This window comes from Pseudochaenichthys georgianus, chromosome 7, assembly GCF_902827115.2.
Source record: "Pseudochaenichthys georgianus chromosome 7, fPseGeo1.2, whole genome shotgun sequence".
Lineage (NCBI taxonomy): Eukaryota > Metazoa > Chordata > Actinopteri > Perciformes > Channichthyidae > Pseudochaenichthys > Pseudochaenichthys georgianus.
In genome coordinates, this window is record NC_047509.1 from 41124860 (window position 1) to 41151632 (window position 26773).

A 26773-nucleotide genomic window follows, 5' to 3' on the forward strand; every position below is an offset into this window, starting at 1 on the left:
TGGGTAATACATCGATACACACAGACGGGGGTAAGACATCGATACACAGACGGGGGTAATACATCGATACACAGACGGGGTAATACATCGATACACAGACGGGGGTAAGACATCGATACACAGACGGGGGTAATACATCGATACACAGACGGGGTAATACATCGATACACACAGACGGGGGTAAGACATCGATACACAGACGGGGGTAATACATCGATATCCAGACGGGGTAATACATCGATACACACAGACGGGGGTAAGACATCGATACACAGACGGGGTAATACGGGGATAACACATCAGACCCACAACCTTCTGACTGAGAGACGACCACCTTGCAGCCACAGTGTCACTGAACTTCAAGTTCTTACGAACACTTTTTATTTTAATTTAACTGTTAGAAACAAATAGAAAAGAACTGAGATGGACTCTGTCTCTGTAAACAGATATGTCGTGTATTCTCCAAAACGGGACATATCCAGGTAAAACATGATATGGTAATTTATATTATTATGTCCATACATGAATATCCTACAATAAGTATATCAATGAAGAACATGTGTATTGTACGATAAGTCCATAATGAGACATTGTAGATGGGAACATGTTATGCAAACTTGTTGAGCTGTGTGGCGATCAAACGTTTTATTATGTCCTGAAAATGTAATCAAATGTGCAATAACCAGATCAAAAACATCATCAAGTAAAATAATGTAAAAACCTGACCAATAATGTCATTCAATGTCGACTCTAATTATAATAACATTTCACTTTAGTTGAATGCATCTCTTCCTGATAACAATGTGCGCTTGCCATATTTAGACATTTTTTAAAAAACGTTTAAAAAATGTCAGGCACTGTAACATGTTCAGCTAATAACTACTTTATAGAATGCTACAAGCCATAATGTTACATTTGATATAAGAACATACATACGTTTTACACAAGTGTTGTCACTGAACCAAGCTGTGCAACTGCAACAGGAACTGCCATGCATTCCGTTTCTTTAGTCAATCAAATTAAAATCTTGTAATGCATCATTCATAATAGCAGCACAGTGTCACATCTCAGAGTTCTTCGGGTGTCATGTTGAACAGCTGTGAAATGCACAGTAAGCGTATCTACACAGGCGACAGTAGGGAAAGCAGTCAGATGTGCGGTGTAAGAGTCACATGGCACAACAATGGCCCCTTTTTATGAGAACATGCACCGAGTCTGAGGAATAGAGTCACTGTTCTGTCTAATTGGCAGAACAAATCGAATGGGGGGGAAATCATTTACCACAGGGGGGGCACACACTGCCGTCCACAACCAACACACAAACACCAACGCAACTTCAATTTCAAAACATGCTGCAAAGTCTCTTGTGTTCACACACACTGCAGGGTGTAGTGCTATCTGTTAGCGCACCTATGACTTGTGCATACATACGTGGCACGACCACCCAAGCAGAAACATATGGACGTAGGCCACCGTATGAAAAGGGTGCAAATGTATTTAGTATCCGGTCCATGTGAACATGTCTAATTATTATTAGATCTGGCCCGCCGGTATATTGCACGCACACCGTCACTCCATCCTGAGGGTCTCCTCCGCTCAGAGCCGGACCCCAGACATTGATGAACCCGAGATGAGACGCCAAGTATCTGAGCTAGCATCCCAGAGCAGCACACTGACTTCAATGGATGCTTCCTTCTGCACTTTCTCTCACGACAGCAGGGCATGTTTGTTTTCTTCTTTGAGGGGAATCGTTTGTTGAAGCTGTTGTTGGCCTGTGGGGAAATGTACTCATAAGAAGTGACTCTGGAGAAGCTGCAGATCGAGCCATAAGAAATGAATGCACCTGATTATTTAATGTTGTTTTTATAGGCAATCATTTAAGCTTTGTTAGTTCCAGGTTTAATATGTGCAATAAGTTCATTTCAATAAGTTTTGCAATAAACATTGAACCAGTCCGGCCCTCGACTAGTACCCTTTCTTAAGTTTGGCCCACTGTGTATTTGAGTTTGACCCCCCTGCTCTAGGGGGTCCGGGGGCAAGCCCCCCCAGAAATATTGAAGTTAAACGCATCAATCTGGTGCACTAGATACTCATACTAACACAAATGCATATTTAGAATAGGTGCTACAAAAATAGATTGGGTACTGTATGACACACACACACACACACACACACACACACACACACACACACACACACACACACACACACACACACACACACACACACACACACACACACACACACACACACACACACACACACACACACACACACACACACACACACACACACACACCGGAGTAACGCAAACATTATGATGCAATTGATACTGAGCATAATTTGTAATACAATACACAGAGTGGGGGTTAAAGCAATACAGAATGGGATATTTCTCTCTCTTTTGATCTCTCTCTCTCACACACCCCCACACACACACACACACACACACACACACACACACACACACACACACACACACACACACACACACACACACACACACACACACACACACACACACACACACACACACACACACACACACACACACACACACACAGAGATATGGATACCCCATCGCTGCAGTATGAGACTGCTATATCCACATTGAAGACACAGAAAAGAGGAGGCGGAGAAACGATGTAAAGGAAAGAGGGAACGAGAGAAAGAAAGTGGGTTTGTCTAAGCATGTGTGTGGGGGGGGGGGGGTGCCGTGGTGGGGGGGAAGGGTTGTGAGGAGTTGCAACAGCTTGCCGCATTGTCAAGGACACATCAAGGAGAGATTGAGAGGGGGAGAAAAAGAGGGGAGTAGAGCCAACGAGTGAGGATGAGGAGGAAGGGAGGATGGACTAAAGGAAGCAGGACACAGCTCGACATGATTACTCAGCATAAGGTCACCTGTTTGTCCCTGTCTCTGAACCCTGCGGAGCTACGTGAGCCCCTGCGGCACATGGGAGCAGGATATCTGCACACGCAGGCAGACGGACACACGGTCACAGATCTCGGCCAACCACAGCATACACATTGCCATTCCCCCTCCCTAACAGCCAATCAGAAGAAGTAAGCTCTGCTCTAAAGCAAGCACACTGAAGGAATGACATCACCTGTTGCTGGGCAGAAACCTGTTAGAGACAGGAAGCCCTGGACCTGATATCATGGTCACCATGGAAACTGAATGACTTAGAGGGGAGGTCGAAGGGGGAGAGGATGGAGATGTGAAGAGACGGAGTTTTGAGAGGGGAAGTAAAGTTGGAGTTAGCTGCGTGAAGTGTAACACGTTGTGTGAGCGACTTGTGCCCGTGTGTCCTGGCGTTACACTCGTAACTGCTCAACACTCTTTGTCTACACCCTTATGGACGACAGAGAGGGAACCCGGGTATTCCATTAGTCAAGGATTCACTAAAGCCTCGTCACACTGTCCCCAGATTGACACCAGATGGACACACGATAAAGGAAATGTTCAAATTCGGCTGTGATCGCAACAACACCAGGCCATTCGTGAAGGCATCTTAAGCCATCGCATGGCCGCCGGTGGAGATTCATGTAAACATATTATGTAAATACCATCGGGAGGTCACCTGACGCCTTCGTGACCTAGTTCGAACGCATCGTACTCTCAACACGATGCGTGGTGTAGCCATTGTGTCCTGCGTGTCATGTGTCCTTCGTGTTGTCTTCGTGTGTGGTTCGGGTGCTATGGTGTGGCCTTCAGTCGGCATCCTACTTGCTTCGGCTGTTGACGAAGTTCGGGGCCATCTTCGTGCGAAATTCACAATTCCATATTCGTGTGTCCATTCGGGACAGTGTGACGCCAGCCTTACTGAAATACTGAAATAAACCTTTAACACTTTCATTTAAGGGGAGACACTACAGGTGAATGGGATAGACATCTGAACTGAGTCATATCATCACGAAGCTCCCCCAGTTGAAACATTAAGACCATTTATGTTTGCACAATGCTTTCTTAAAGGCATTATTGCACATGTTGCCTGTAGTGTCTAATCTTAAAATAGAATAAGACTCACTTGAGTTGTGTATTTCCCTTTGTGTGTGCAGACGTGTGTAGTTATTCTTGCAATCTGAATTTGTGATGCTATGACTTTATTTACAGAAAGAAACGTGCTAACACCTGTCTGTCCCTTCACGCGTCTCTGTCTCTCAGGTGTCAGTGGAGACCCAGCAGACATTGAGCGTCGGTGCCAAGCGTTCGGCGCAAACTTCATCCCTCCGAAGAAGGCCAAGACGTTCCTGGAGCTGGTGTGGGAGGCCTTACAGGACGTCACACTCATTATCCTGGAGGTTGCTGCCATCATCTCCCTCGGACTCTCTTTCTACCAGCCTCCAGGGGGGGATACCGAAGGTGAGAGCAGGGCCGGGAGGGGCTGGGGCTTGAGGTCTGGTTTGCGCTGTCACCTCTATTCTGTTGATAATGTAGGTCAATTGTTTTTTATTCTTGCGCCTTTAAAATAAACCACACTGAAACAAAAGACACATAGCACTGGTGATAGGGGAGAGCCTTGCTAAAATGACCTCAACAATTGCACACGAACTGACCCAAGACCATTTCTTAGGTTTGAATACAGATATCAGTTATTTATTACATATACATGTCACATAAGAAATGATTTGATCATTATTGAAATGGTGTAGAAATGTGGGTGGATGTGTTGTGACGACTGACATAGCATGAGCCAATAACGTTAGCGTTAGCTAAACACAATCAGGTGTTGATTCCTCAGTGGATTTAAGCAAAATAAGAGGAAGTATTTATAATATTCAAAAACATTTGAGGGGTCCGTTACTGCGCTGTCACGATGTGACCTCTTAATGCTGAAGAGGAGTTGGCACATGAGCTGTTTTAAGCTAAATGAAAATATGCTAGCAGGCTATCCACATCACCCTGGGGTTTACCGTCACAGAGGAACAGCAAGGCTGGTTTAAGCGAGGCCGCTCTTTTGTTCTTACTTAGTTATACTACTGCAGTGATACTTGGGACATGTGGCCGGGAACATCTACAATAGACATGAAGAAACAAAAAGCTTAATGTCGCCATTAGCTGGTGTGTTCACCACAGTGAGAGGTCCTCACAGAGAGGATGTGGCTCAGTGAACAGGACGCTGTGCCTCTGTCTGAAACCAAGTAGTTCACATCGAAAACCGCAGCACACACAAACACATTTATTTAGTTAGGTAGCAATAAGCTAGGTATTAATAATCGTTTGAATACAAGTAAATTATATAAATATTTTTAAAACTGTAGGAGGTTTGGAAATCTGTCCTCTTTCAGTTTCAGCTTGACCCATTTATTTAAATTTGGATCGCAGATTGTCTTTAACTTTACTTTCCATCATACATCCAATGAATGAAGGGAAATAAAAGAACAGCTGGTACTTTGAGTAGGTTAAATACAAATATATCACGTCTGGCTGTCTATTTCACAACACATCTAAGCAAGTTTCCTCTGCCGCCCTCTCTCCAGCATGTGGGGTAGTGCAGGGGTCTGGAGAGGATGAAGGCGAGGGGGACACCGGCTGGATCGAGGGCGCCGCCATCCTACTGTCTGTCGTGTGTGTTGTCCTGGTGACGGCGTTTAATGACTGGTCCAAAGAGAAGCAGTTCCGGGGTCTCCAGAGTCGGATCGAACAAGAACAGAGGTTTGCTGTGGTGCGTAAAGGAAACGTCATACAGATCCCGGTGGCCGACATGGTGGTGGGGGACATGGCCCAGGTCAAGTACGGTAAGGACCCCATCATGAACGCTTATTGCAAAAGGAGCAGCATTATAGAAATAGTTTTACTGTATACCTTTTTTTCTTATTGAATGATAAATTGTACACCCTTCATTATATCTTTAAAAATGCCAAATGCCCATTACAAGCTACAAAAAAAAATTGCATTTAATTTCAGACCAGCAATGAAAAACTAAAAAAACAGCTATCTAACAGCTTTATCTACTTTTAACAAAATGCATCCCTCAATATTAAACTAGTGGACACACTTTTCAAGTAAATAAAAGAGGCCAATTATTTAAATATGTTACATATAGTCAATCAGAGCTTTTTATCTACAACAGTAAAATGTTATGTCACATATATAAATATCATTATATTCACACATAAAGGTCATTTCTCTGCACAATGATTTCTTTGACTTGTTATACTTTGAGTCCATTTAGCTGATGACTGATTGAATGAAAAACATTTTGAAAGTAGGACTTAATAATGTATTGGTAATGCATTTGAATACTTCTTCCAGCACTGCCTGTAGTGCCTATCTCTGTATCATGTAGTGGTACGCATAGTGTCCACACAAGATATTGAGACATACATATCTGCAGGCTGAATCAACTGTGATCTGTGCACGTGTTGTTCAGGGGACCTGCTGCCAGCTGACGGTGTGTTGGTCCAGGCCAACGACCTGAAGATAGACGAGAGCTCTCTGACCGGAGAGTCTGACCACGTAAGCAAGTCAGTGGACAAGGACCCCATGCTGCTCTCAGGTTTGTGTTTACTCATAACCTTTTTTTATATTTGCACTCCAACCTGGTAGGCCTACTACTTAGAGGAAATCAAATGGTATCCATTTTGTTCTGTATCGTTATAGATACATTTCAGTGGACACTATAACTGAAGACCTAAATATTCTTATATACAACCTGTCTCTGAAGTGTTTGGCTGAAACACCAAACAGATCATTGGAGCATCCCATAATCCCCTCTGTTTCAGCCCTGTTTCCAAAAGTGCTGATTCTGTGTCTGTATCTTTAAATGCTAATGAGCTGCTGCTGGCCACGCCCCTCTGAGAGATGATTGGTTTAAAAAACACAATGGGATATGTAGGTGATACGTTCGGACGGCTTTAGTTAGTTAGTGGCTAACCCAACAAAAACATTGTGACTTCACAAAGTGGCTAAATCCAGACAGGTTTTTAGATAGGTGGATCAGGACAAAAAGAGAGCGAATCTGTTTTCCTTTCTGAATCTCTTAACACACTGGGGACTCATATTTATGTATAAAAGCCATGAAAAAGTGGATTTTGGGTGAATGAAATACACACCTGGCAATTAAATTAAATACAATAGCAGGGAAATAAATACTACTACATGTTACATTTGTATTGGGGCTGTGTCACAATGGTTCAACTTGTTAGGCTACTTGTTGCCCAATTTCTGTGTGTACATGGATTGGATTCATCGACACAAAAGTTCCACACAGTTTGGAGACGTCAGAAATGCTTCTCCTCACTTTGCGGATGATGTGGTTCTGTTGGCTTCCTCAGCCCGTGACCTTCAGTGGACTGTGTGGACTGTGAGTGAAGCGCTGCCCTGAGTGAGCGAGCTCAAGTGTATAGGGATGTGAAACAGGAAAGGTGCAATGGAGTCTGCCGGACAGGAGCGTTGGTCAGCAGTAACGTGGGGGCCGCTTCAGACTGTCGTGATACGTCAAATATGTTTGTAATTTCTCTAAACAAGAAACCACTAACCTTATTACTTAGGAAAACACCAGAGGGAATTAAACAAAAGATTCCTACTAATTTCTCGTAATAAGAATACAAGGAATTGGTGAAAAGATATTTCACCATTAGATCTAGTAATGAAATGTATGGAATGGAAAAAATAACCATGAGAATCAGAAACCAAGTTCATATCTTTGATGAACGATGGGAAACATGGGTAAGTTATATTAAACAAAACATAAATAATGACCAGTTGGTAAGATGTGACAATTAATGTAGGTGTGAATATTAGAAAAACAGATATAGGGTGAGGAATCAGACATCGGGACAGTCAGTGGTTCTTTGCATCTGATCTCGCAAATGTTTCTGGGCCCATCTGGGAGGAAGTCCTGGGGTATACCGAGAACCCTAATGAGAGATGATATACTTTATCTGGCTTGGAAACCACTCGGGAATATTTTTTTTGGAAAGGGATAAAGGCAACAGATATAATTATCAATCAGTCCAGTTCCCCTCAGCAACTTTGAAGCACAATTCCTCCCATCCTTCCTCAAGCTACAGCAACCGGCTGCTTTCAGTGAAACATATCTGGTAACCCTGCCGAGCAGCAATCGGTATCTTTGCCCACTTGGGGATGCACCGTTACCTCATGAACATTGTTTTTGGTGGTTAAGGTACCCACGTGATGGAGGGCTCGGGCAGGATGCTGGTGACCGCCGTAGGAGTCAACTCGCAGACGGGCATCATCTTCACCCTGCTGGGGGCCGGAGAGCTGGAGGAGCAAGGGAAGGATAAGAAAGGTAAGAGAAGGAGAGGAACCAGGAGAGAGACACAAAATACAAACTAAAAATGTTTTGGACTGTATTAAAAAAAGGTTAGAAATAGAAATATCTTTGTTGAAGAATCGGGAAATGAACATTCTAAATATTTAGTGAAACATTAGACGAACAAATGGTTTGGTTTTTGAAATGCAATGCCGTAGTAAACTGCCGTCTCCATGGACCAATACCTCACACACTGCTCTCGAGTCATGTCGTCACACACACACAGATGGATTGTGTGTGTTTGTGTGTGTGTGTGTGTGTGTCCGTGTACAGTGATTTGGCTGCCTAACTGATTGCAGATAAGAGCTCCAACAGCAGTTTAACCTCATCGATCATGTAGACCCCATCCTCATCCCCCTGACCCCACCCCCCCTCGTGCTCCCTCTCTCTGCCTCTCTGTGCCTCTCACTCGCTCTCTTGTTCACCCCACTGCTGTGCCCTTTCACTCCCCTGTCTTTCCCTTCCCTCCCTTCATCTGAGAGAGAGGCTGCAGATTGAATCAATGATTGGGAGAGCGGGGGAGAGTGGGGGAGCCGAGGAGATTCAGAGGAGAGTGTTGGTTGGTCAAAGCTCGGAGCATTAGCGTCTGCTCAGATGTGCTTAGGAGGAGCCGTGCAGTCGGAGCAGAGCTGCAGACGGCATCAGAAGCACTTACGGTGCATGTCGTCACCCAGGCACTCTGCATGCCTCCACCAGCTCTCATCATGCATGGGCACGTGTGGCTTTGTTTGAAAAGGACAAAACACATTCTGGAATGTTTAAGTAACTAAGTACATTTACTAAGGTACTGTTCTTTAAGTTTTTTCTTTTGTTTTCTTTGACCATTAACAACACTAGAAACTCTGAAATGATAGGTATATTAGCAGTGGTGTAAAGTAACTAAGTACATTTACTCAAGTACTGTACAGTACTAAAGTACAATTTGGAAGGACTTGTACTTTACTTGAATATTCATTTGTTTTGCTATTTTGTAGTTCAACCACACTACAGGTCAGAGGTACATGGTGTACTTTGACTCCACTACATGTATTTAATACCTTTAGTTTACCCCTCTCCTTTGTGGGGTTCCACAGGGCTCAGTGTTAGGCCCCCTGTTGTTCTCCCTGTATTTGCTCCCTCTTGGGTCCATTCTTAGGAAGCACGGTATCGCTTTCCATTGCTATGCAGACGATTGCCAAATATATGTGCCACTTAAAAAGAATGACTCATATTCAATTAAACCGCTGTTAAACTGCCTTGAAGACATTAAGTCCTGGATGTCATGCAACTTTTTAAAATTAAATGATGACAAAACCGAAGTGATGGTTTTTGGTGCCCCTCGGACCACTCCTATAGACCTAGGATCCCTGGGCCACTCCACCAGGCCTACCATCACAAATCTTGGGATAAAGATGGACCCAGAACTCCAGCTGTCAGCCAGATCAAGGCAGTTGTTAAAAACAGCTTCTTCCACCTCAGGCAGCTAGCCAAAATAAAGCCTTTTTTAAATAGTGACCTCTTTGAAACGGTAATCCATGCCTTCGTCACCTCCCGCTTGGATTATTGTAATGCACTATATATGGGGATAAGTGCATCCTCCCTTGCTCGCCTCCAGATGGTGCAAAATGCAGCAGCACGGCTACTAACAGGCACACGCAAACACGAGCACATTTCCCCCATTTTATCTTCGCTCCACTGGCTGCCCGTTCATTTGAGGATTCATTTTAAAACTCTTTTATTTACTTTTAAAGCCCTCAATGGCCTGGCCCCGCCGTACCTCTCTGAGCTGTTACACAGCTACACGCCAACTCGCACTCTCAGGTCAGCTGATCAGTTGCTCCTAAGGGTGCAAAAAACAAAGTCTAGGCGCAGAGGGGACCGTGCTTTCTCTGCTGCCGCCCCTAAACTGTGGAACGACCTGCCCTTGCTCATCAGACAGGCTCCCACACTGACTGCTTTTAGATCCCGTCTTAAAACCCACCTCTTCTCCTTGGCATTCAGAAACAAGTAGATTGTTGCTTTTATTTGCTTTCAGTGGTCTATTGTTTTTATTATATGGCTGTTATTTATTTTTTAATTATTACGTTTATTCTGGTTTGTTTTGTGTTTGTATCTTGTATTTATATTATGTTGTGTGAGTTTATCTCTCTGTACAGCACTTTGGTCTGAAGGTTTTTAAAGTGCTATATAAATAAAGTTGGATTGGATTGGATTAGTTACTTCACAGATGTGGATGAATGATGTGAAATATAATCAAGTGTTGAATCAGACTTTAGTTCCACCTGGAGTAAATCCACCAGCTACCCTGCAGTATACAAAGTACTTCAGACTAGCTGCACCTTCACCATCTTTGAGAACACTTTCATGATCAATCATTATAAAACATATCATATATATTATTCTGAAATCCAATCTGCACAATGACTACCGTACTTTCCGGACTATAAAGCGCACCTGCATATAAGCCGCAGCAGCTAAATGGTCCGTCTGTCTTGCTCTCGTTCTGTCTCTCGGTTCCACTTTTACTTTGGCGCGCTACCTGTCTCACTCTTTTCCGGCCTCCAGCTTTTCCTGCTGGAGCCCGCCGCTTAGAGGTGGCGGGCGCGGACCGGTCCTAGAGCCCATAGGGTTAAAGGTGGTTAATTTTACCTGTAAAATCCATAGATTTAGGAGGTTCCCTAGTGGCCGTTAGCTGTACAAAAAAAATGGGGAAAAAAGTCGCGGCTTATAGTCCGAAAAGTACGGTACTACTTTTTATGCTAATTCTCTTTGATTGCAGGACTTCTACAGTGTGGTATTTCTGTACTTCTTCCACCACGGCTAGAATGTAGATATGACCTTCAACACATCAGCTGATGCAGGGCCGGCCCTCGGCATAGGCAGTATAGGCGAATGCTAAGGGCGCATCAACCCATAGGGGGCGCCGAAAAAAGAAAAAAAAAAGTTACAAATAAAAAATATATATATTTTTTTTATTTCATAAAAAGTACATCTTATTATCTTATACTAACAGAACTACGCCTATATTGCGTACAGCACCCATAAACTATGGCACACCCCCCCCCCCCAAATCAAGTTGAACTGCCCCAGTCCCAGTAAAAACCAAAGGTTTATGTGAAATTGATCTTTTTTTGAAATAATGGTTTTAGTGTGCAATTATAGGTTTTAATTTTGTATTTGTATTCATTTAAAATAAATCAAACTCCCAAAAAACGTACACAGCTTCTGTGTGCTTTTATTAACAATTGGAATTTACTGTGTAAGCGGCCGCGAGGGGGAGAGCTTTAGAGAGCTCTCTCCTGAAAGACTGAGAGGCTCTGATAACCTCAGCTCAGTGAGGTAAAGGCACACCTTTATATGATCATTATAGTTATAAAAAAATAAGAGAACAGGTGAAAAACAGGTATAAAATACTGACAGTACAAAAAAGTTGTTATTAATAAACAAGAATACAGTTTGAAAGGGGAGTGATTTGTAAAATATCCATAAAGAAAAAGAAAATCTGCTTACAGTTCTGTTTCATCTGGGTGTTGAGAGATGTGTCCATAGATCTCCTAATGTTGCTCTCAAAGTGCACCAGATTGATGCTTTTAACTTCAATATTAAAAAAAAGTCTTCCGGGGGTGCATGCCCCGGGACCTCCCTAGAGGAGCCCCCCCCCCACTTAAATCATGTTCAAATGGATAGGAAACTAAATACAGTTGCACACATCTTGTGTCAATATCTTTGTTTTTGTGGTCATGCCACAACCATGCATGTGCGAATCATAGTGAGTGTCTGCATTTGACTTCCACCAATGCCATCACTTCTTTGTTATTCCTCATGCAATGTGGCGTTGCTATGGGGATACACACTTTTATTTTTGAATTGTCTAGCATTTGTAATTGAGGTTTTATTCAAATCACTTTTCCATGCTATTTAGTCATGTGCAAACATTCTGCTATGCGTACACACACATTCACTACTGGAGTGTTTTATTCTTCCTCTTTGCTTCTCTTTTGTTCTCCCTTTTTGCCACATCCTCTCAAACCCTTCCTTCCTTCCTCACACACTCCCCTAACAGAGGACAGTCCTCAGTTGCTCACCTCCACAGATGCCTCTTTCAGCACAGTCACCAATGGTATGTGAGCATACAGTTGTCTGCCTGCCCCACTCCTCCCCAGCACACAGTGCAGTGAGAGTGACCTATGAAGGACTCATGCATATGATCATGTCTCTCAGTCTCTTGACCCAGTGTGTGAAGATGTGTGTACCTTTATTCATCTTCCCTTTAGTATTGTTTCTTTGTGCTTTTCCAAAAGTGTGAACTGTTGGTGACTCCTTACATGTGAACACTTCTCTTTCATACATGTGTCTCTCCATTCCCTTGCATGTACCTTTCTCTAAATCAACCTCCCTTTCTCACAGGAAAACAACCTGATGGAGCTGTGGAGAACAATCAGAACAAAGGTAAAGGGGTGTGTGTGTGTGTGTGTGTGTGTGTGTGTGTGTGTGTGTGTGTGTGTGTGTGTGTGTGTGTGTGTGTGTGTGTGTGTGTGTGTGTGTGTGTGTGTGTGTGTGCCACTGCTCCAGTTTCTTGATTTGTTTTAATTGTACTTTAACTAACACATTCCCTAGCCTCGCTTCCTCTCCATCTGTGCCTAACAACACCGTCATTGTGTGTGTGTGTGTGTGTGTGTGTGTGTGTGTGTGTGTGTGTGTGTGTGTGTGTGTGTGTGTGTGTGTGTGTGTGTGTGTGTGTGTGTGTGTGTGTGTGTGTGTGTGTGTGTGTGTGTGTGTGTGTGTGTGTGTGTGTGTGTGTGTGTGTGTGTGTGTGTGTGTGTGTGTGCGTGCGTGTGTGTGACGCTGAATTCAAATGTGGGATGACCTTATTTCATCTGCAGGAAGAGATGCAAAGAGTGTGTACAGTAAGTGTATTTTTCTGTGTTTCAGCCAAGAAGCAGGATGGGGGTGTTGCCATGGAGATGCAACCCCTGAAGAGTGCAGAGGGAGGGGAGGTGGAGGACAGAGAGAAGAAGAAGACCAGCGTTCCAAAGAAGGAGAAGAGTGTGTTGCAGGGCAAGCTCACCAAACTGGCGGTTCAGATTGGCAAAGCAGGTAAAGGAGCGTCTTTCCGGACCTCAGCAGGTTTCAGCGGGCGTAGGAACATCCTGTAGCTGCCCCGCAGAGCTGCTGGTGCAATGACGTAGACAAAGCAAAGACATTGTTTGTTCTTAAACTTGATGCCAATATATTTTTGATATTTGTTTTTAAACTATCTTGCAAAAATGTTGCAAAACCTTAACTTCTATATGCACCAAGCTTTGCTGTTTCGTTCTTATCCACAGCATGTCTGAAGCTCCTTCCTGAGCGCAGAGTTCTTACAAACAACATGGCAAACCCTTAATTACCAAAAAGATATTTAGTAGTTCACTATATTTCCGGACTTGTAAACGGACATAAAAAGATTATGAAGACACACTCAGTAATAATGTTTGACTCTAATATGTCCACAAATCAAACAAGAGTTTTAAACATGCACATGTTCTGTTCTGTTCTGATATATGCACATATTAAATAAGAAATGACTACATTAACATATTTAAACATTAAACAATGTTTAGATTCATACTTAGAGTGATATTTTATAAAAGGTGTGTAAAAGATGATAAGTGCTGTGCTGGAATGTGATCACACAGACTATTGTTAAACACGGCTCTGAATCTCCCCACAGGTTTGGTGATGTCGGCCATCACCGTCATCATCCTGGTGCTGTACTTCGTCATCAACACGTTTGTTGTTGAAGGTCTGTGTGGAGCAGCTTCTCCGAACGCACCCCTCTCACGTCGTCCACTGTGCTGAGTATGAGTACAGTTGTTATTTTGCCACAATAATGATTGATGTTGTGTGTCGCAGGTCAATCGTGGTTGGCAGAGTGTACTCCGCTGTACGTGCAGTACTTCGTCAAGTTCTTCATCATCGGTGTCACCGTGCTGGTGGTGGCTGTCCCAGAAGGCTTACCTCTGGCTGTGACCATCTCTCTGGCTTACTCTGTCAAGGTACACACACACACACACACACACACACACACACACACACACACACACACACACACACACACACACACACACACACACACACACACACACACACACACACACACACACACACACACACACACACACACACACACTACATTTCAGAGGGAGGTATTGCTATTTAAAAAAAGGACTGTATCTGCCCTTGAACTTTTCACACTTAATTTACCCTGCCCTTTCTGCCTTTGTCCTTCTGCCCCCCCCCACCTCTCTATCCATCACCCCCCGCCCCCTGCTCCCTATCACCCTCTCACGTGTAGAAAATGATGAAGGACAACAACCTTGTCCGTCACCTGGATGCGTGTGAGACCATGGGGAACGCCACGGCCATCTGCTCCGACAAGACGGGGACCCTCACCACCAACCGCATGACGGTGGTGCAGACCCACATCGGTGAGCGACACCGACAATTTGGGAATGCTTTTATTTGACAAAATGCGGTCTCGTTTTTGTCCTCAAAATAAATATGTTTCCATAGGTTTTAGGAACATAACATGGCCTATACTTAGTTTAAACAATGAGGTGTTTAGGTGTTTAGGCTAAGTGAACTAAACTCACCTAATACAATCAGGTGTAATCTGTTGACATACTACTTTTTTTTAGTTAGTGTAACTAATTAACAAAATGGGTTCTACTGGGTTCCTTGCTCTGAATACACTGGAAACCACTGGTCATGTTTAAATCCAGTGTTGGCACATCTTTCCTGACATACAGCTGACGGACTGGAGCAGGGGGCGAGTCTCTTTCTTGTGATGTCTTTTGTTCGTACTTGACTAGAATTGTTTTAGCTTGGATAGTTACTTCATGTCTTTAAATACTGACATGTTGCCTGTGCCAGAACACTCAGTAATATTATAATATCAATTAATATTGTTTAGCAAATTATGCAAAATCATTTACATAATTATTAATAAATTATTATAAATGAGCATTTATATCATTAATACCTTACTATTGTGTTTAATTAACTTTTAATTTACAATTGATCAGTGATGATTAAGTGTTGAGATGTGTGAACATATGATCTGATGTGTGACGGAGGAGCAGGCAGCAGATGGGGATTCCTGTAGGCTGACTGTGCAGATGATACTTGATTTGTATTAAAGCTAGATTGTTGTTGCCCAGGTGACGTGCACCATCGTTTAGTCCCGGACCCCGGTCAAATCAACGCCCGGACGCTGGATCTGTTAGTCAATGCTATCGCTATCAACAGCGCCTACACCTCCAAGATCCTAGTGAGTCACGCACACACAGACACACACTGATCTGGCTTTGTTCTTCTCTTCAGGAGGCCTTGGTAAGTTTCCCTGCTTTATCTTTATCTGCTTTATCTTAACTTCTTCCTCTTGCCTCCCACATCTCCTTTCCTGACCTTCTCACTGCCCTAACCTACCACCCCAACTCGCTTCAATCTTACCCTGGATCAGCCGCCTGATGTGGAGGGGGGACTGGCTAAGCAGGTGGGCAACAAGACAGAGTGTGGCCTGCTGGGATTTGTTCTGGACCTCCAGCGGGACTACGCCCCTGTCAGAGAGCAGATCCCAGAGGAGAGGCTGTACAAGGTGGGCAAACACATCCACTAGCTTCACTGAAGGTGTTATATACCGATATCTGATTTACATCCTGTAATCCAGGGTTCGAGTTATGTGGGAGCCAATGGGAGCTGAGCTCCCATAAGGAGGGGTCTCAGCTCCCATGGACGCAGTGAAATCATACATCTGTGGGGGTCGCTAATACCAACACACTCTCACTCCCTAAGCGTCCAGGAGCGACGTTTGGTCAGTGTCTGTGGCGTCCAGTTGTGACGCTCCTGGCTCCTTCAGCGTCATAAAGGGACGCAAATAGCTTTCAACTGATTGCAATGTATTCCCATCTGCGGCGGGATTTGACGCTCATGGAAGCACGGCATTCGTTTGTGTCGGCTGCTCTTAAAGGCAATGTGAGCGTCCATTCCCATTGGATAACGGAGAATTGTACACCCGGATGTAAGTATTCCCCTTACTGTAGATTGATTTTACAGTGATATCTGCACTACTCATCGACTAAAAAACACCAGATTATCCTTGTTAATTACACAACATTGATTGGTTTAAATTGTGTGCAATGCTTTTGTATTTTTCCCCTTTGATTCGGAGAAACAAATATTTTTTCGGAGTACAGGATGGCAGAAGACACTACACTACCCAGAATCCCCAGCTATCCTTTGGACTACACCATGTTCTCTGTTTGACAAACCCCGTGATAGTCCTCAAGCTCTGTGATTGGAGAGTGTGCTCCGAGGGTTACGCCGATTCTCGAACAGCACTTGAAATGGGATGGAACCACGGCAGACTGTCCAAAACTGGATTTGAACGGGTCCACCACGTCCCCGTCCCCCCTTTATTTAACAGCTGGTCTTATGTTTGTGACCCCTGTTGTTAACCTCTTAAGCCCTGAGCCTGTTTTTCAGGTTACAGGCTCGAAAATGCCACAAACACAACAAAGACTATATCTTCACTTCTAAAAGGGATACATTAATAATCTTTTCTCTCAAAGCAAGGTTACATCTGTGAGTTGGATGTAGAAGTGTCAGAATCAATATAGATGTTTTTATTTTAAAGTAAAGTCAGATGGAACATAGTAAAAACATGTAAATTCTAATGTCCGCCTAAAAGAAACCCATTACTTATAGTGAAAACCACCCTTGAATGATGGGTTAGTAGACTAAAAGCTTTAGGAATCCAAACTATAACATATAATAAGTACCCTGTATCAAGATTGATGCAAAACAAGTGAAATTTGACCTTTTTACAGAGGTTTCGAAAAATAAAGTCCAGGCGGACTCACCTCTGGGTAATTTGGGAACCATCAGTTCCATTTGAACTTTTTCACTGTAAAAATCATTTTATTACTTTGAATTATCACTATAGGTATTCATTCCATCGAAATACAACTGTTGTGAAAAAAAAAAATATATATATAAAAACATACTCTGTTATCCTCTTAGGCCCCACGGACCCGAAATCGCGTCATTTGCAGGGAACAACGTCTAAGGAACCTTAATATTTAATAAACTATGAATATTTTATATCCATATAACGGGAAAAAACTCATTTAACTGATCTTTTTCATTTATCTTTTAAAAAAAAACACACAATGCTAACAGTGAGCCTCTGAATTAGCCCCGAGCGAAAAATGCTAACCTATTACTGCACCGAAAATCTCTCCTAGCTCCCTTATTACTTACCCTAGCTGCACATCCAACACATTGTTTATGACCGTAAAGACACATAATCTAACGGTGCCCACCTCAACACTGAAAGATACAAACTCGCGACGTTATCAACAAAAACGTACATCGAAACAAGTGACGCTAGGTACTAACATGCGCTAGGCTAACATGGCTCACCTTCCTCTTTGTCTGGTCTAAACTGGTCTTCAATGGCATTAAAACGATAAAAAACGATGATGTAGTTAATCCATAGGTTAATATCCAATGTGGCTGTGTCCCCTTTGAAATGTTCTGATAAACTATAAGCAATAAAACTGCAATTCCGTTATCTGCTGTCCGCTCTGTGCTCCGTGCGCTCTGGGTCCTGCTTCCTTACGTAGTAAACAATAAGTAAAGTCTGCTGCGTAATGTACTTAAGCTGGCTGGCATTCTTTATACTTTACGCAGGACCATATCTCTGGAACCCATTGGTCGATTTGGGTGATTTACACATTTTTCTAAAATTTCTACGTGACACAAAGCCATTGGATTAACCTTAAATGTTAAGAAGCCCTGAGACATAGTCTCGTAAAAAAACGGTGGGAGGGGTCCACTGGGGGAACCCTCGGGCTTAAGAGGTTAATTGATAACATTACATTACATTACATTAATTGATAAGCCTGAAACATGCACTTGTCAAGGTTCAGAGGCAAATGTTGCAAATATGGCAGTAGCCATCGATCAGCTTAAGATAAGATATACTTTATTGATCCCAAGTTGGAACATTTGCGTTACATCAGCATGTGTAACAGTTAAATATGCAGTTGTGTTTATTTGAAAATCATTTAGTATAATCACACAAATTCTGTGTTTTATAATCAACAATTCTGTGTTCTTTATTTATTGATTGTTCAATACCTGACAAGGCCGGAGATGAAATATCTACATACATCTTATAAGAGTATAATACATTATGTATAATATCAGTTAAAATAAGTGCTTCAACATAGTTAACATTGCTGGAGGTATGCACAAATATTGATAGATGTCTTGTAATGCACTATTGAGGAACCTGCAACCCAAGTTTTTCATTCAGTGCAGAACTACACCACAGTTGTGTAGGCCTATATGATATGTCAATAAACCTTAGAAAATCTTGAAATCTTGAAAGGGATGTGCAAAATAGTCATTACATACAGTCTTTAATTAACTATTAGTAGAGAATAACGAGTAATGAATATACTTGATAGGGATTGTATTAATATCTAATAATACAAATAATTAAATTCAATAACATGCTTTAACCACCAGGTGTCCCTTTATATCAGCTGTGCACCTTTATGGTGTAAATACAGCCTATCTACCAATTGGATCAAATATAAAAGTCAGCCGAATTAGTGTTGATACTGCAAGGAGACGTATTGTGTGAAAAGAAATGTAAGATGTTGTTTAATGGCTGATATATTTATGATCCACGTCACGTCTTCAGTTCCTCATGTTTGTCTAGAGGTCTTCTCATCAGGGCTCTATAAATACAGAACTACGGCAGATATGTAATATGTAATGCAGCCGAACCGTGTATTACAATGCCGTTATGTGATGACTTTCAAAGAGAAAAGCAAGCACACTCGGAATAAAGTATTATTATTTTTTTTTTTAAATGTTTTCGGTCTGTTTCCGGTATTTGTTAATGACGATGTGCTGTGAGATGTGAGACTGGAATTGCACAGGGGAAAATAACGTAGGCTATCTTTAGATGCGGATTTTGTTAAACTAATATGTTTAGGCTGTGGACCAACACTATACATTGACGGGGAAGGGGGGTAGCAATAAAGATAACACCATTAAACAGTTACACAACATAAAGAAATAATATCGATAGCAGCGTCCCTAGCAACCACCTTGGTAACAATGAAAACGTCGCGATTTCCTGAAGTAATCTTCGTAATAACTAGCAAACTAAAGATCATGTACATCCACTGCACACATAATCTGAAATAACAACTCATATTTCTCGCATCAAATGACATCAAAACGCATTTTAATGGCCAAACTAACTTTAAAATAGGCATTTTCCACCGAGAATAAAACGAAGTTCGGCCATGTTTTCTTTTTCTGCAGGGAGAAATTTGAAGATCACGTGACATAGATGCCAGCCATTGGAATTAATGGTGAAAAAAAACGGGGGTTACTCCGAAAAAATATTTGTTTCTCCGAATCGAAGGGGAAAAATACAAAAGCATTGCACACAATTTAAACCAATCAATGTTGTGTAATTAACAAGGATAATCTGGTGTTTTTTAGTCGATGAGTAGTGCAGATATCACTGTAAAATGAATCGACAGTAAGAGGAATACTTACTTCCGGGTGTACAATTCTCCGTTGTCCAATGGGAATGGACGCTCACATTGCCTTTAAGGGCAGCCGACACAAACGAATGCCGTGCTTCCATGAGCGTCAAATCCCGCCGCAGATGGGAATACATTGCAATCAGTTGAAAGCTATTTGCGTCCCTTTATGGCGCTGAAGGAGCCTAGGAGCGTCACAACTGTACGCCACGGACACTGACCAAACGTCGCTCCTGGACGCTTAGGGAGTGAGAGTGTGTTGCTAATACATTACCAACAACCATTATTTTAATCACAAATATTACTCAAATAATAATGAGTATTATTTACGTTAACAAGGTAAATAGGCTAAAAGAAAAACATGTTTTCCAAAAGAACTACGCATCTCTTGAATGACAATATGCCTGCGCTGCACCTCCAAGGTGCGCAATACATTATTGCGCAATCTATGCCTGTGAGCATGCTGCGCGAGCCGAGATGATGTGTGTGTGCTAGTTGAAGCTTTTCATATTTAAGTTTGTAGCAAGAAGAGGGCTGCTGCTGTGTGTGTGTGTGTGTGTGTGTGTGTGTGTGTGTGTGTGTGTGTGTGTGTGTGTGTGTGTGTGTGTGTGTGTGTGTGTGTGCGCGCGCGTGCGTTAGTTTTAAAGACCCCCATAGAGCTCAGTTTATAACTCGAACCCTGCTGTAATACATACATCCACATATGTCCAAAAGTTGGTGATTAAATCAACTAAAGGCAGTAGATACCCAGTGGTGGAAAGTAACTTAGTATGTTTACCATGATGTTCACTCACGTGCAGTACTTAAGTACGAATTTGAAGTGCTTGGAATTTACTTAAAGAGCAACTTGCAGGTTAGACACAACAGTGAATAAATGTATAGGAAAATGATGAATACACTAGATGTTCAAAAAAATATACAGAAATATACAGTACAGTGACATCTGGCGTCGCTTTTGTAAGACATTTTTACTTCCGCATAAAAAAAGCCTCCCCATGTGACCTCCGCATGTGACGTAACATTAGGGTCGGCATCATAGGGGGTCATTTGCGGGCCATGCCCCCCCAAATGAGTCACTGTGCCCCCCCAACGCAGGGTGGGCAAGCCTTGCCACTTTGCCGTTTAAAAAAAAAAAATCATATAAGTGAAAACGTTTCCACTAAAGTTTTTTTGTATGAAATACATTAGAAATAAATAATAGAAATATAAAACACAGCCTGAAGTGTGCTCACTGCTGCTCTTTGATTGGTGTGTTGCTTGACCAATGACCCCCGACCTTTGTTTTGTTATCATTACGTGGCTGTGTGTTTAGATGAAAGCCCAGTGGTGATCTGTTCATCCGTTTCACTGATTATACAGTAAAGCCATCGAAAATAATATACAGTACAGTACAAGTAGCCTACCTCTGGGTCTCTGTGTTTCATTCAAGCTTGGCTCTGTGTATGTGTGTGTGTGTGGCAAGAGTGCATTTTGTGAGTTTGCGAGCGGTAACTTGAAATGTTGTTGTTAGCATCTGGTTAGCTAGCTATGCTAACGGATATAAAGAGCTGTTTCTACACCAAGGTGGAGGACAGTCCTCTCCTGTCAGACTGAGAGGATCTTATAACGTCAGCTCAGTGAGGTAAGGACTCTCTCAGTGTTTAGATAGTTAACTTTAGTGTAGGTTAACTTATCTCAGTGGGTCTCAAACTGTTTGGTCACCATTTATGTGAACAAGTATTTGCGAGGAATACCTTTTGGCTATGATCATTATAGTTATTAAAGAATAAGAGAATAAATGAAAAACAGGTATGAAATACTATAGGACAGTAACACAAGAATACAGTTTAAAAGGGGAGTGATTAGTAAAATATCCATAAAGAAAAAGTAAATCTGTGTACAGTTCTGTTTCATATGGATGCTGAGAGATGTAGGCTAACCATAGATCTCTTCATTTTGCTCTCAAAGTGCACCAGATTGATGCATTTAACTTCAATATTTTAAAAATAATCTTCCCGGGGGAGCATGCCCCCAGACCCTCCTAGAGGAGGTTAGGTCCACCCCCACCTAAAACATGTTCACATGGATAGGATACTAAATACATTTGCACACTTTTTATATGGTGGCCTATGTCCATATGTTTCTGTTTTGGTGGTTGTGCCACAACCGTGCATGTATGCACAAGTCATAGGTGCTATACAATAGCACTACACCCGGCAATGTGTGTGAAAGACAATAGACTTTACAGCATGTTTTTTGAAGTTGCGTTGGTGTTTGTGTGTTGGTTGTTGACCGCAGTGTGTGCCCCCCCATGGTAAATGATTTCCCCCCCATTCGATTTGTTCTAGAGCCGACCCTGCGTAACATGGGGGAGAGCAGCCGGTGTAACATATTAATAAACATGGATCACAATGCTAGTTTTGACACAGAAGAGGTTGAAAATATATATTCGAATGCATATGATTATAATTATGAGCCTGCTAGGCGTCCAAGAGACCAGGAGCAGCCAAGGATTAGAAGAAATAACGGCCATCGGCGAGAAATGGAGCTGTGGTGTGAGGAGAACCAGTGGAGAACAGGGCAGCTGTCTTGGTGAGTGACCGGCGTTAGCTACAGTTAATGTTAGCTAACGTCAGTCACATCACAACATTGTAAAGTTAGCTATCATATATCAGGCTATAACTAAAGTAGTATTGATAATATAGTAACGTTACTGGCAGGACTGTTGATACTGATCCATAACAGAAACTAATGCGCAAGTATCAGCCGGATCTCGCGTTACCTCATGCAACTCCACACTACGTCTTACGGTGCTGTGTACCGGAGGGGAGAGAGAGAGGAGCGAAGGGGGGGAGAGAGATGTAATACGGTTTCCTGATAAACGTTTTGTTTGATAGGCCTCAGCTGTGGAGAGTATGTGCTGCAGGGAGGTGGATGCACCTCGCACAATGCACCCAGGAACGAAAGCTAGCTCCGGTCCTTTTCCTGTTAGGGAAACTGTGGACTCGATGCCCTGGCCAGGCTGGAAATGTGTGCAACCTGCACAAACTCCAGCTCACCATGATTACAAATGGTGAAATGCAATGTAAATGTACCGAAAAAATACAAGCTCACTAAATCACAACCGCTCAAACCAACTACAAACTGCTACCGCGGATTGGGCAGAGTGATGGGTCGTTCGCGAACGATTCGTTCTTTTTGAACGAATCTTTTAAGTGAACGAGATGAACTGATTCCTCCCACAAAACGATTCGTTTGTTTGAGTCGCCGCCTTCAGTTTTTCGCCAGTCAACGTGTATTAAAGTTTAAATCTTCCGGACAAAATGATAAAAGTGCCGGTCAAAGGTGTTCTTTGTTATTTATTGAGCTTTAAAACAAATGAATAACGAATCTATATAATATAATAATAAAATACATGGAGCCTCTCTTTTTCCTCCCTCTCTTCGGACAGCGCCAGTGTCTGTCTCATGCAGCAGCTGATCCAGTAACGAGTGACCCGGCCGACAGTAAAAATAAACATATTTATAACTAGTGTAGGTAGTTTGAGAGGTGTCTCCGTCCTGTCAGATTAGACTTCACTCGCGTTTATGTCCATATCGAGAGAAAGATAAATAATCTGAATTCAGTGTGCAGTTTACTTTGACGCGGGGGTGAGCAGCAGAGGTGGGGAGAGGCAGGGCTATGGAGTCAGATTTGGGTCAATATTCTAGTGCGTAAAACAAGCCACTCACGAGCGGAAAATGTGCTTTTACACGCGCATAAAATGACCCTCGCGCGCAGATTAAACCCCCGCGAGCGGCTATGCGCAGTGTCAGCCTCGCGGAGTCTATCTACGCACGTGAAAAGTTTCTAGCACTTTGGGGCGGAGCCACTGGACTTTGATTGACAGCTGCAAGGAAGCCCGGAGTTGCCAGGTTTGATAAATGCCTGAACTACCAAGAGCCGAGCAGTCACAGCTGCAAGATCAGTTGGACGAGATTGAATGGTAAAGTTGTCCATAAAAAACTATTATATTCGTAAAGTGTACAGCTAATATCCATCCATCCATCCATCTTCTCCCGCTTATCCGTGGTCGGGTCGCGGGGGTAGCAGTTCCAGCAGAGAGCCCCACACTTTCTTTTCCCTGGCGACATCAACCAGCTCTGACTGGGGGATCCCAAGGCGCTCCCAGGCCAGCGAAAAGATATAATCCCTCCACCTGGTCCTAGGTCTACCCCTTGGTCTCTTCCCAGCTGGACGTGCCTGGAACACCTCCCTAGGGAGGCGCCCAGGTGGCATCCTAACTAGGTGCCCGAACCACCTCAACTGGCTCCTTTCGACGCGAAGGAGGAGCGGCTCAACTCCGAGTCCCTCCCCGATGACCGAACTTCTCACCTTATCCCTAAGGGAGACACCAGCCACCCTGCGGAGAAAACCCATCTCGGCCGCTTGTATCCGCGATCTCGTTCTTTCGGTCATGACCCATCCTTCATGACCATAGGTGAGGGTAGGAACGAAAATGGCCCGGTAGACAGAGAGCTTTGCCTTCTGGCTCAGCTCCCTTTTCGTCACAACGGTGCGGTAAAGCGACTGCAGTACCGCTCCCGCTGCTCCGCTTCTCCGGCCCATCTCACGCTCCATTGTTCCCTCACTCGAGAACAAGACCCCGAGATACTTGAACTTCTTCACTTGGGGTAAGGACTCATTCCCTACTTGGAGTGGACAGTCCATCGGTTTCCTGCTGAGAACCATGGCCTCAGATTTGGAGGTGCTGATCCTCATCCCAGCTGCTTCACACTCGGTTGCGAACCGATCCAGTGAGTGCTGAAGGTCGCAGACCGATGAAGCCATTAGAACCACATCATCTGCAAAAAGCAGTGGTGCAATCCTTAGTCCACCGAACTGCAGACCCCCTCCCCCATGACTACGCCTCGAAATCCGATCCATGTATATTACAAACAGGATTGGTGACAAAGTGCAGCCCTGGCGGAGGCCAACCCTCACCGGAAATGGGTCCGACTTACTGCCGAGGACCCGGACACAGCTCTCGCTTTGGGAGTACAGAGATCGGATGGCCCTGAGTAGAGACCCCCTCACCCCATACTCCCGCAGCACCTCTCACGGTAACTCCCTGGGAACTCGGTCATACGCCTTCTCCAAATCTACAAAACACATGTAGACCGGATAAGCGTACTCCCAAGCCCCCTCCAGGATCCTTGCGAGAATAAAAAGCTGATCCGTCGTTCCACGACCAGGACGGAATCCGCATTGTTCCTCCTCAATCTGAGGTTCGACAATCGGCCTGACCCTCCTTTCGAGTACCTTAGAGTAAACTTTCCCGGGGAGGCTGAGTAGTGTGATGCCTCTGTAATTGGCAGACACCCTCTGATCCCCCTTTTTAAAAAGGGGAACCACCACCCCGGTCTGCCACTCCTTCGGTACTGTTTCCGACTTCCACGCAACGTTGATGAGACGTGTCAACCATGACAGTCCCTCAACACCCAGAGCCTTCAGCATTTCCGGGCGGATCTCATCCACCCCCGGGGCTTTGCCACTGTGGAGTTGTTTGACGACCTCAGTGACCTCCCCCCGGGAGATTGGTTTTGATCCCCCGTCATACTTCAGCTCTGCCTCTAACATAGAGGGCGGAGTTGTCGGGTTCAGGAGTTCCTCAAAGTGTTAATAATAATAATATATAATATTTTTATAGCGCCTTTCAGAAAACCCAAGGTCGCTTTACAAGTCAGGTAGGGGGGGGGGGGAGTAGGGGAAAAAAAAAGGCAGACAGGTTAAGGGGGTGGGGGGGGAAGTAGCGGAAAAAATAAACCTATTAAACTAACTATACAGTGGGGAAAGCCTTGGTAAAAAGGTGCGTTTTGAGGGCTTTTTTGAAAATGTCCAGGGTTGGGGCGCTGCGGATTTCGGGGGGAGAGAGTTCCAGAGGGTGGGGGATGCCACACTGAAGGCTCTGTCACCAAAAGTCCGCAACCTGGTGCGGGGGGTGGAGAGGAGATCCTGTCCAGATGATCTTAGCTTCCGGGATGGAGTGTGGTAGCGGAGAAGGTCAGACAGGTATTGGGGGGCGAGGGCATGGAGGGATTTGTAAGTCAGAAGAAGGAGTTTATAGGTGATACGGTGCTTGACTGGGAGCCAGTGGAGGTGGATCAGGGTGGGGGTGATGTGCTGCCAGGGCTTGGTGTGAGTGAGCACCCTGGCAGCCGAGTTCTGCACATACTGGAGCCTGTCCAGGGCTTTACTGGGAACCCCGAACAGGACTCCGTTGCAGTAATCCAACCGGGAGGAGACGAATGCATGAATGAGGGTCTCGGCCACGGAATTAGAGAGTGATGGTCGTAGACGGGAGATGTTCCTGAGGTGATAGAAGGCAGACTTAGTGACGTATTTGATGTGTGACTGAAATGAGAGAGTGGAGTCAAGGATGACACCCAGGTTACGGACTTCGGGAGACGGGGAGATGGAACAGCCGTCAATGTGGAGGAGGAGATCCCCAACCTTCCGGAGCAGTGCTTTGGGGGCCACAACCATGAGCTCAGTCTTCTTACTGTTGAGTTTGAGTAGATTTGCTGTCATCCAGGTTTTTATGGCATGGAGACAGTTGACCAAAGACTGTGGAGGGAGCTGGGCGGATGGTGAGGTGCTGAGATAGAGCTGAGTGTCGTCAGCGTAGCAGTGGAAATTGAGACCGAATTGACGTATGATCTGGCCAAGGGGGAGCAGTGTTCCTTCCAACGCCCTAACACTCCATCAGTTGAGGTCAACAACGTCCCATCCTTACTGTACACAGCTTGGATGGTTCCCTGCTTCCCCCTCCTGAGGTGTCGGACAGTTTTCCAGAACAACTTTGGTGCCGCCCGAAAGTCCTTCTCCATGTCTTCTCCGAACTTCTCCCACACCCGCTGCTTTGCCTCGGCCACGGATGAG

General features: G+C 44.0%; 1 protein-coding gene across 1 annotated transcript in view; it reads left to right on the forward strand.

The window, feature by feature from the left end:
* Nucleotides 1-2878: 2878 nt before the first annotated feature.
* The window catches only part of atp2b3b (ATPase plasma membrane Ca2+ transporting 3b), a 61558-nt gene continuing 37663 nt past the window's right edge, over nucleotides 2879-26773 (forward strand). Inside the window, exons 1-12 of the mRNA XM_034086228.1 lie at nucleotides 2879-2936; nucleotides 4166-4363; nucleotides 5482-5739; nucleotides 6375-6500; nucleotides 8130-8255; nucleotides 12666-12707; nucleotides 13191-13355; nucleotides 13972-14043; nucleotides 14154-14296; nucleotides 14596-14728; nucleotides 15461-15570; nucleotides 15763-15897. Of these exons, the coding sequence (XP_033942119.1) occupies nucleotides 2879-2936; nucleotides 4166-4363; nucleotides 5482-5739; nucleotides 6375-6500; nucleotides 8130-8255; nucleotides 12666-12707; nucleotides 13191-13355; nucleotides 13972-14043; nucleotides 14154-14296; nucleotides 14596-14728; nucleotides 15461-15570; nucleotides 15763-15897 (1566 nt within the window). The remainder of the gene's footprint in view (nucleotides 2937-4165; nucleotides 4364-5481; nucleotides 5740-6374; nucleotides 6501-8129; nucleotides 8256-12665; nucleotides 12708-13190; nucleotides 13356-13971; nucleotides 14044-14153; nucleotides 14297-14595; nucleotides 14729-15460; nucleotides 15571-15762; nucleotides 15898-26773) is intronic.